Genomic DNA, 11,240 nt, shown 5'->3' with positions numbered 1-11,240 from the left:
GAGATACCGGTGAATCTATATAGTGCTTTGACCCTGGTCATGTCATCTGGGTCCCCGGTAAAACAGGTTTTATGATTGAGTGATATTCATCTTAACGGTGTTTCGGAACCAACCGCCAAGTTCCTTCATCAGTTGCACTGTTGTTATGTATCCCCTCTTTTTGGTTGCGTGATAGTCATCTTCGTCTTCGAAGAGGAGAAGCCAGATTTGTTATGAAGAGAGTAGTCACTGTCGACTGGATGACTCTATAGTAAGTGATCCAGTGAGTGTGGTGTCAAAATAAATTGACCCAGCATCAACCAGAGTTCTGGACGCTATGATTTACGGTTTGGGGGCATATTGTGAGAGTGATTAGTGCTGTTTGTGTTAACAGTAAATACTGTACTAATCTGTCAACGATTAGTTTGTTTTAGGCAATTACATGGAAAAAAGCCTGTTGTGGAAGGCTGTTTCGAGAAATACCTCATTTTATATCTCTGTTTTTAGCCTTTCCCTGGTTTCATGGTTCTGTTAACAATAGTTGCTGTAGGCGGCCTTTCCAATTAGTTCGGTCAGAGGAGAGAGTCAGTTTAAAAATAAAATGGTGAAAGAGATGTGAAACTATTTTGCCTGTAAAAAAAACAGAAACGAAAAACTGGAATATTTTATTCCAAAATAGCAAAAGTAGAAGCAACAATTCCGGAGATTAAATTTAACTATTTTATCTGGTTCAAAACTGAGTAATACAATAAAACAATGTATGGTTTTTAAATATTAAGATAGATGGCCCTATTTGACTCTGTTGCCAATGTCAAACAGTTTATTTGCACAGACACACATGCGAAATGGCCACTGCTTCAGAAGTCAAGTTCCTGGAAGAAGTTGGTGAAGATTTACTCTGTTGTACAATCTGTCTGGAAAAGTTCAAATCTCCTAAAACTCTACCATGCCTTCATACATACTGTGAGCAGTGTTTGGTCATACTGGTTGAGAAAACTGGATCTCGAAACATGCTACACTGTCCAGAATGTCGACAACAGTACCAGCTTCCTGCTGGGGGAGTGCCAGCATTGAAAGGGAACTTCTTCATGAGCAATCTGATTGAAATATTCAATCGGCGACTGGAGTCTATGCGGGAAGCAGAGATCGACTGTGAAGGTTGCCAAGAGAATACGGCCACCCACAGGTGTATGGAGTGCAAACAGTTCCTCTGTGAAATATGCATAAAGGTTCACAGAAATCTTTTACTAACACGAGCACATACAATTATGACCATTGCGGATTTGAAAAAAAAAGTCAGCTGGTCCAAAAGTGCTTCAAGCAGCAGAATATTGTGGCAGTCATCCCAAGAATGAAATTGAATTCTACTGTGAAACCTGTCAGGTACCCGTCTGTTCAAACTGCACCATTGTCAAACACCGCACACCAGCACATGTACACAGAGACTTGAAAGATGCAGCAGACGAGTATCTTACAGAATTGAAAGCCATGGTTATCAAATTGAAAGTAAAAGAACAGGATGCTGAAAAAAGCAAAACCCTGGCCAAGCAGATACACGGTGATCTCAAACAACAGTGCCACAGAGAAGAAAGAAAGGTGAAGATTAAAGCACAAGGAATCGTTGAGAAAATAAAGAGAGAAGAGCAGAGACTCATCGAAGAAATGAAAAACAATTACAAAATCAAAATTAAAAGAGCAGCTGCTGATATTCACGATACGGAATTGAAGTATTGTACCATTACGAGTGCATGTAGCTACATCGAGACACTGATGCATCATGGGAATGCTGCTCAACTTCTCCTAGGCAAAGCAGATGCTCGTAATCTTATCAAGAAACTTATTACCATGGAAACTGACCTACAGATGAATTATGAGGAAGTTGCATTCAAACAAACTTTTGCTTTTTCTGAGAATGGAATTCTGGGATATCTGGTATCAGACGTTGACATCTCAAAGTGTTCCATTGAAAATATTCCAAAACGACTCGTGAAAGGTGACTCTGCAGACCTTCTGATCACGACCAGAGATTCCACAGGAAACAAAGTCTTCCCAAAACAACAACTGAAAGCAAAAGTAAGAAAACCTGACGGTTCCTGTGAAGATGTGAGTGCATGTTGTAACACTGAGGGTACTCACAGAGTTAAAGTGTATGCGCAAATGAATGGAAAATATGAAGTTACCATCACAATAGCAGGAAATCCACTACCAGGCTGTCCTGTCATCATACCTGTCATCAAAGGATTGGTAAAGACTATTGGCCGTAAAGGAAGTGGTAGGGGACAGTGCAAAGGGCCCATCGCTGTAGCCATAAATGGTGACAAAGACATTGTCTGTGCAGATAGAGATAATTTCAGATTGAAAATCGTCACAAAAGAGGGCATATGTAAGAAAATCTTGGAATTCAAACAGTTTAAGAAGTCATTCTTACCATTTGACATAGCTATATCAGATGATAATACATACTACACTCTAGATAATAATAATAAGCAAGTAGTTGTCAGTGATGAGAATGGACATGTTATAAGGACTTTTGGTAACCATGAACTAAAAGATCCTATAGGCTTGGGTATTAGCCCTTCAAATGGCAATGTCTATGTGACAGACTTTGGAGAGCACTGTGTGAAGATCTACACCCGGAGTGGCAAATATCTCAGGTCATTTGGGTCAAAGGGGAAAGGTGAAGGGGAGTTTGGTTTGCCCGTGGGTGTTAAAGTCGGAAACAATGGGATGGTGTTTGTAGCAGACTACGTAACCAAGCTTGTCCAGGTATTCAGTTCAGATGATCAATATCTGTATTTCTTTGCCTCTGAGTGTGGAAATGGCATGCTGGGATGCCCTAGGAAAATCGCGATTGAGGACGATAAATATGTCTACCTTACTATGTCTAATCCTAGCTGTCTAGTGAAGTTTGATATTGGAGGTAAGTTTGTTCGTTGTATTGAGAGTGATAGGAGAGGGCTGAAGTACCCCACTGGTTTAGCACTGACAGATGATGTACCTTGCAGGGTGATTGTAGCTGACACAAACAACCACTGCATCAAAGTGTTTGTACAGTGAGAAACAATGTCCCATGTTGGAAGAGCCTGGACACTGGAGTCAGATATTGTTTTACATTTTGTAGAGAAAGGTTCTAATCACAAGTTTATTGAGAATTTGCCCAAAAATTACAACTGAAATGCCAATATTATCAGATTTGTACTTTTATAATAAGCAGTTTAATACCTTTTAAGCAGTGTTTACATGTAATTTTTGAATGATTTTACTTTGACAAGCTGCCATCTTTTAGCTTTCACTGTGACCTGTTGTGCCGTGATTGTGCATAGTGTGCAAATTATTTGTTTATGGATTTTGAGACCAACATTGATGATATGAAATCATTAGTACTGACAGTATGTATTTCAGTCGTATTAAGTGACTCCAATGTGAAACATATTTTGTGTTTGGCAAAATTTCAGTTAATGTTTTGTATAATGAGGCAAATTGAAAGCCATTGGTAAAGATCACGCAAAAAAGAAAATCTAAAACAAGCGTCCACCATAAAAATAATGACCATGAGAGTGGGCCAATTATCAGAAAAATCGGGTATTTCTTTTTTACAACTGCTACGTTCAGAACAATGATTTTCATTTGTTCAAAAAAGCAAGTGCTTAAAACTTTGTCCACAGCTACAGCACGGAATAACTATGATATCACATTTGGTATTGTTGTTTGTGTGTACTGAAAAATCAAAGTAAATTTTACAATTTTTTATTCAATGCTACTACACTTTTGCTTTGTAACTGTTACATGCTTGATACATGCTTCACACTTAAATGCTGCTGAATATAGACTTACAATGTTATATTAAGGCCAGTTATACAATAACAGCACTGAGAAAACTTTATTCACACCAAAAATTAGTCCTATAATAAATTATCTTACATATACAATTTTGCCTAAAAATGTGTCATATTCTAACTTTTTTGACAGTAAGACTCTGAATTCCTTTTCAACAACTTGAGCATTCAGTTTATCAATCAGTCTTGAATTTTTTACGGCAGGTAATGTTTCTGTTTCTGTGAAATCAGCAACTGAAATCAGCTCCATTTATAGGCTTGATCAGGTAATTTGTTATGAAAAGTTCTGATTGGATGAAACTGCATCACATGACCTGTCAACTTTGACCAGCATGATAACTTCTGTCCTGGATTTGCAATGTCACCAACCTCATCAAGTCCATTCCGTAACAATGATTAATATCAGAGATGGATGGATGTGCTCTTTGTGTTGAATAATTCCTGAAATCACGATCCTCGGTTTGTCAACAACAGATCAACGGCTTGAGCTAGGTTATTGACGTAACCATTTGGTTTTACTTCTGGGTGATTTTCATCTGATGGACTGTTAAAAAATATGAAATGAGCTAAGACAGTATTCCAAGTTTTCCTCTAATGATTCAAGACCTCAAGAAATAAAAGGTCACTGATTAACTCTTTCAATTTTATCTGTCAGGTTTGAAGAAGACTAAAGGGACATAAGCCATAATGTTGCAAGTTTTTCAGTATTCTGCTTCTGTATATCAACTACCGTGTCTGACCCTAATCCGTTTGTCATGCTGAAATTTCGAGTATTCTTTTTGTCAACACAGCTCGTATGTGTGTAGTGATCATTGTTTATTGTTTACAAACGAATTCTAGTCGGACTTGGATACAATTTTCAACAATAACAATGGAGATTATTCTCATGTAGTTTGTGGTGATATGCTAAATACTTGGCATTAAATTACAGTTTAGGGATTCAATGCAGAAAGTGTAGGGAAACCACAAAACAAAAGTTCTGAAAAAATAGCCACAAGATACAGCTTATGGAGCTTTAAGTTGACATTCTTTCAAATATACTTTCCTTGAGTGAAGTATGATCAAATTTTCAATGTCTGATTTTGGAGGTGCAGACTACAATTTCTGTGTTTATTATTTAAAGAGAATTATTCAGGATGATGTCTTTGACAAAGAGCACAGAATATGAATATCAGAAATGCCACTGCAATTGTTCCCAGTTTGATAATATGTCATGTTTTGTTTGAGTCATGCTGTTGTACAAATGCTCACCGGAATTTTCCTGTCCTGACTTGCAATCCTTGCATTCCACATTTCTGAGCTCCGCCGACATCATTGACTATGTCATCACCAACCATTATGGCCTGTAAAAAAATAATAATAAAAAAGAACGTTAGGCCCCCCAAAAATTGATTTGTTTCTGGTCACCGTCCGCATCACTTCAAAGTGTGCGCGTAAACTTTTTTCTTCCTGTATTTAATTTACCCTATGGGAAAAAAGGGAAAAATGTATCAAATATCACCAAAAATAAAAAAAAATTGAAAAAAAATGCGTCGCCGCATCATTTTTGCCACGTGTCAATGACCAGAAACAAACCTATTATTAATTTTTTTGGCCTTAGACAAGACATCTGGAAATTAAAATAATGAATGAAATAATATGGTCATCACAATTCATTGGACTTCAAATAGTGATTTTACAACAGCAAACAAATTCTGGCATTTTTTCAGTCAAAAACATCTGATTTTTACCCAGGAGTTGTGACATAATAGCGTTGATCGCGATTCGGGTTTGTTACTAAATATAGCTGCACGCGCGCGACTTTCGGACAAATGTGCTGAAATTCGGACAAATTTTGTCGTTGTATGCGCGGCTGTTGTTGCAGCTTGTAGTCTCAGTCATCAATTCATACGAATAAGTGTGACGCTAAATAGCCATTCTAACACTCACGCGATCGCAGGTTTTATTTTCGTAGTTTATGCGGAAAATGCGGACAAATGTTTATTTATGCATATTAATGAGAAAGAACAGTGACGTCATTTGAGATCAGCGCTATTTTCTAATCACTCATAATCAGTAAAGCTTGGAGGCAAAACTGGAGATGATTTGACCTACACTGAACATTTTCAGTAACTCACATAATTTTCGATGCTAGAGGGTCCAGTTGCTTCACACTAAGAAAACCCCTTGTTTTTTAACAAAGATAGGGGGTCTCTGTGTTCTACAGGTATCGCAAAAGGGGAAATAAGAATTTCTAATTTCTGTTGTATGGTACAAGCATCACCCATAAAATGGATATAGTGAAAGTCTTGTTTACATCTACAAAACTATCCTTCCCATCACAGATTGCACATGCGCCATGTATATCACCCCACTTGTTCCCTTTCAACTCCATTTCCCTGTACACAGGTCCAAACCCGCCATTGAAAACAATTGGTTTTGGACCAAACCACAGTGTAGAAGGGGATTCAGGTAGAAGTTTGGACTTACATGTTTGGCTTCAACACCCATGTGATTCAGTGCAGACATGAAGAATGCTTGCGATGGCTTGCCTACAACCTCTGCTTGGCAGTCACAAGAATACTAATATATAAAAAGAGGAATGAAGAAAATAAACTCAGAGTCATCTCATCAAAAAGCATTTTCTTCCAGTGAAAATACAAAAAAAACGGCCAACAAATTCACAAATAAAAAATAAAAATTGTGAACAGAAGTACAACAAGACGATGTGTAGGTGGCAAAAAAATTTATGGCATCTCCTGATCAATATCACGCCAGAAGAGTGAGCCCTCACTGCTACTTTCTACAGTTACTTGAACGACAAAACATTATCTCAACCTGCAGACACTACAAGTAATGACAAAGGATGACACTTAGAAATTCTGCATGGTAGGATCACATTGAGCTGTCTATCACATCCTTTCAAATTCTGGTGTTTCTGTAGAAGTCCATATGTGACGGTGGCAATGTACGAAGTTAGGTTTGCAAGGTTAAAAATATTCATAGAAAATAAACTATGACATAGTGTACTGCCTTAAAAACATGACATTACGACTGGTAATATGTACGATTTTTGTGATCAAGTTACAGATGATCAAAAGATTTTGACATCAACAAAACCAAAAATCCAGTCAGTAAATTTTCAAAACTTTCTCTAACCTCAAGGGCTTTCATGTAGGCTCCGACGTCTAATTTCAGTCCATCAGTCTCTTTGTAGTATTTCCTTGATGGAAAAAATTATGTGTTGTATCAGGTGATCATCTTTATAATGGCAAAACTGTTGCTCAACTATTTGACAAAAATGTATCAATGAACATTTATTCAAAGAATTCAAATTTTTATCTAAATTTGTATCAAAATTAATGTAAAGTCACCATTAAATATCATAAATGGTCAAATCCACTTGAATTCACTCTGAGGTAGAATCGTAGTTGAGATATACAGCAACAAACAGTAGAGCCAGCTGGCCTACAAACGATATTCCTTCTTTTCAATGACTCTAGCCCTTTCAACCCCGACCCTGGCAACATATGACCCAATTTACACGAGCGTAAAGTTGGCGTCATCCTCATCCTCATCCTCAGCCTCAGGTGACCTTTCTAGCTGACACTGAAAATGATGCTACTCAGCGTCAGCTTCAGGGTCGTATCCGAAGATTGCTGAAGTTACGCTACCTGATGACGGATAAATGATAAAATTTGCCCATAACTTAAGAAAATAACAACTCAATTCTTTCTCAACTTTCTTTTGAATCGTTAAACTGGTTCGCAGGTAATTTTTAATCGTTAGAATATCTCATACAGGCTAGTTTTTTGGAAATGTTCATAATTTTCAGTCCATGGATCCGTGGATGTGTTTGTTGGTATCCTCTCAACTCTTGCGTTAAGATTTTCCAAAAATTGGTGCAAAAAGGGTATACATGGTCCAAAATTTGTAAAAATCTCCACCATGAGAGGCGATATGAAAGCCCTAATTATTCAGAGGACATATAAAACAATTAAATTGTAAAACTATGACTTGAGGCCTGAAAAGTCAAGGTATTATACATATAACCTTTGAACTTTAAGGGCTAAGAATGTTGCGTTGTAACTACATCGTGAGAAACGGATATTAAGAGGAGAGGTTACTAAATATTATGAAATACAAACCCCACTGTGTTTTGATTAACATTTACAGTGATATGTAACTTGGAGCACATTTTAAAGTCGTTTTTACACTTATAATTTCATCAGACGCATTCGGGAATAATCGGATCTGACGCCGGTGAAGCTGACGCTGTAGCGTCATCCTCATCCTCATTTTCGCGTGACCCCTGAGGCTGAGGATGAGGATGAGTATGACGCCAACTTTACGCTCGTCAATTTACATCTGAGTCAGGGGCAAAGGATGAAATGCAAAATATACTGCATCACTCATACTATTATAATAAATATGTCACTTGATGCAATCTCTGTGTTCTATAATATAAGGTAGGTGCGAAGTTCCTAAATTACTAAATAGAAACACACTTTGCCTTTGCTACTCACCCTCTGCCCAGTGCGATTAGCACCGGTTTTTCCAGACTCATCAGAACCGGGAAGGCAGTATTTAGATTGTTATAGGAGAATATTTCTGCCGCGTCGCCGATGACAACACAGTTAGGATTGCTCTGGTCTATTCCATCGTATTCTGGCAAGGAATCTATTCAGAGATAAATATATGTCATGAAAATTATACAAGATGAAAAGAATCTTTCAATTTGATGGCTACAATGACGTAGTCAACCAAAAATAAGTTTTGTTGCAATGTAAAATAAATGCTTCAAGTTCAAAACATGTTAAAAATACTTGAAAAATTAAAGCAATTATCATAGTTCTGCTAAACGATTGTACTGCCTGCAATGTTTTAGATTTGAGTCAATAATGTTGCAAATTGGTAATGTGCTAAAACAATACATTTCTCAAGAGCATTGTTGCACATTTATTTCTGTTTACTTGGCTTCTTGTATCATATGTATCCTTTGCACATATTTTATTTTTGTTTGTATACTGTACACTGTACAAATTATGTACTATATCCAGCAATACAGCTTATCCAGGGTGACTGTGCTATAAATCTAACTTTTCACGTTTTCTTCAAGATTCTAGAAAGGACACTTGAGTCACTAGTGTTGCAAAATAGGCTAATGTATTACTATTTATCACCGTGCAAATGCCAAACAAACAGAGAGCTCTATGAGCATATAAGTGTCATATATTAGTGTGTACCGAGGTGACTGAAATGGTAATGTCTGTGATTTGAATACTTTACTGACCTGGATGAACCAATAAATGTGGTCGAAGTCCCCTCTCCTTGATCACATGACATACAGCCGGAGCGGGTGCAATCACCTCCTTGGCCTCGATGTCAAAACCTAGCTTTGTGAGTTTGCCAACCAGTTTCTCTCTCGTTATTTGAGTTTCATTGGTGCAAAACCTGACTTGTAAATCCGATGATTTTAATCTGATTTAGTAGAGGAATGAAATGAAAAGCAGAAATCATGTATTTCATCAGATTATTGGGGGATTTTAATAGATTTCAACCAATACAAACATCATCAACAACAGTGTGTGTGTGTGTGTGTGTGTGTGTGTGTACGTCAAAAATCCAAGAAAAACAAGGTGATTCTCTGCAAGCCAATGTCATGTATGACAAGAAGCCCACAGGCGTTTGTGGGCTGGTGGTCGTCTGCTTCATCGAGCGACCGCGATCGTCTGCTCGATCTATCGATCGCGTACTCTTTGCTCTGCCCTCTACCGCAGCTAAAATACACCCATACACCTTTAGTTGCGGTAGCGGGCGGAGCAACGAGTACGATAGATCGAGCAGATGATCGGTCGATCAAGCAGACTACCCAGCCGGCCCAGGACGCCTGTGGGCAACCCTTGGACCAGCTGAAGCCGCGACGGAACTGAGCAAAGGTTACACAAGGACAAAGTCAGCAACGGCCGGACGCTGGATGACATACATTGGGAGGGTCGAAATCTGCATACCTTTTGACAGCATCGATAGATCCCGGAATGGGAATCCCGCCATCGCCGCCGCTGTCGTAAAGAACCCCCGAAATATCCAACAGCACACCTTTAACATCGGAGCAGTTCTCATACCAGGCCGCCATACTTATTGAGACTACCTAGCTTGGTATCAATTTTCCACATGAACAAAATTTGCGACACTTAGGAATGCCACTTCAGCCTACATGTTTAACCTGGGCAGATCGTCCATGTAGCCGACACGAACACGAAGTGTGTGTTACCGGCTATCAAAAACTATGAAAAATAGTAAAGAATGAGCTACAAAATCACTATCAGTTTTAAGTTGCAGGTAGAATAAGTCTGTGCCTTTGTAAAAAATACTAAAAAAATAGTAGAAAGTGAAGAACCAGCTGAAAGTTAGTTGAGGAGACCTTGACCGCATATCATTTGCATCTCATTGTCGGCTACATGGACTGTGTGCCACATGTTTGGAACGCATGAACTAAAAGTAACAATATTACGGGAAAGTTGGAAAATGGTATTCTTGGAAAAAATGCCTACAGAAGGCAAAATATGAAATACACGCACACAAACAAGGGAAACAACAACAACGAAAACAATAACAAATAACAGAAATTCTCAACTTGCCAAGTTTCCCTTACCTTCGCAAAGTCTGGTCTGGTGATATGAAACCCATCGCCAGGTTGTTTATATAACACATAGGGAACTGAGAAATACATGTAATGGCTCATTCAGAGATTGGATTGAATTTATGTGTAAAAACAGTCTGTACTGGGTGTCTCATAGCTCAAACCAGCCCGTAAAAGGCAGAAATCCCGTCCGAAAACACCACAGCTATGGACCCATAGGTGTCTCATTAAAACAGAGAAAATGTTTTTTAATCCTTTAATCTTTTAAAATGTGTAACAAAAAGTAACACTCGGCCACGGTGAACAATTAATTCCATTATTGATGCGTAAACTGAATCACCAAATTTCAACCACAACTCTAGGAATATAATGAATAAACAAAAAAATATAAATTTCCATTTTACATATCAAATTTTAACTCTTCTGGCAATTTAAGGTAGTATGCGCCTCGAAAATGAAAGACTTAAACTTGTGCTCAAACGTTCCTGAATGAAACTGTCAACCATTCTCTTACCAAATCAACAATAAAAATTGGGGGTCACAGTGCAAGGTTTTGAACTAGCGAAACAAATTACCCTACATTTTGTGATATTTGAAATTCAAAATGGTCACCATTCCTGTGTTAACTCTATGGTAGTCTATGGGGGAAAATTAAATTTTGGATTTTCGAAAAAACTAAGCCGGTGAAAGTTTTTTTTCTCAAAGAGCTTTAAAATGAGCCCCTACAAGTGGTAGATCAGTAAAGAATTGTAACAGTTTGGGAGTCCGACTGTCTTTCCCAAGGCGCGTTCTATCTATGATCT

The 11,240-nt window shown here is 38.0% G+C and overlaps 2 protein-coding genes across 2 annotated transcripts; one reads left to right on the top strand and one right to left on the bottom strand.

Moving 5' to 3' along the window:
• Nucleotides 1-824: 824 nt before the first annotated feature.
• On the top strand, nucleotides 825-3,036 carry LOC139120783 (tripartite motif-containing protein 2-like). Its single transcript, XM_070685333.1, has 2 exons — nucleotides 825-1,167; nucleotides 1,409-3,036. Exons 1-2 carry the CDS (start codon nucleotides 825-827, stop codon nucleotides 3,034-3,036), a joined length of 1,971 nt encoding a protein of 656 aa, XP_070541434.1.
• A 674-nt stretch (nucleotides 3,037-3,710) lies between these two features.
• Nucleotides 3,711-9,952, bottom strand: LOC139120257 (phospholysine phosphohistidine inorganic pyrophosphate phosphatase-like). Its single transcript, XM_070684505.1, has 7 exons — nucleotides 9,806-9,952; nucleotides 9,088-9,275; nucleotides 8,321-8,474; nucleotides 6,954-7,017; nucleotides 6,285-6,377; nucleotides 5,067-5,158; nucleotides 3,711-4,359 (listed from the first exon to the last, which is right to left on the bottom strand). The coding sequence occupies exons 1-7, from the start codon at nucleotides 9,928-9,930 to the stop codon at nucleotides 4,263-4,265; spliced, it is 813 nt and encodes a 270-aa protein (XP_070540606.1). The 5' UTR covers nucleotides 9,931-9,952; the 3' UTR covers nucleotides 3,711-4,262.
• Between the last annotated feature and the right edge of the window lie 1,288 nt (nucleotides 9,953-11,240).

Source organism: Ptychodera flava, chromosome 20 (assembly GCF_041260155.1).
Source record: "Ptychodera flava strain L36383 chromosome 20, AS_Pfla_20210202, whole genome shotgun sequence".
Lineage (NCBI taxonomy): Eukaryota > Metazoa > Hemichordata > Enteropneusta > Ptychoderidae > Ptychodera > Ptychodera flava.
Note: the sequence above shows the minus strand (reverse complement) of the source record. Positions and strands in the feature narration are given on the sequence as shown.

What these genes read in the sequence shown, in the direction of transcription:
- LOC139120783 (XM_070685333.1), top strand. Translation starts at nt 825, where the DNA reads ATGGCCACTGCTTCAGAAGTCAAGTTCCTGGAAGAAGTTGGTGAAGAT. An exon ending in GAATACGGCCACCCACAGGT is followed by an intron (nt 1,168 to 1,408) that starts GTATGGAGTGCA and finishes ACCGCACACCAG; the next exon opens with CACATGTACACAGAGACTTG.
- LOC139120257 (XM_070684505.1), bottom strand. Translation starts at nt 9,930, where the DNA reads ATGGCGGCCTGGTATGAGAACTGCTCCGATGTTAAAGGTGTGCTGTTG. An exon ending in TCTATCGATGCTGTCAAAAG is followed by an intron (nt 9,276 to 9,805) that starts GTATGCAGATTT and finishes CTACTAAATCAG; the next exon opens with ATTAAAATCATCGGATTTAC. An exon ending in GTCAGGACAGGAAAATTCCG is followed by an intron (nt 4,360 to 5,066) that starts GTGAGCATTTGT and finishes ATTTTTTAACAG; the next exon opens with TCCATCAGATGAAAATCACC.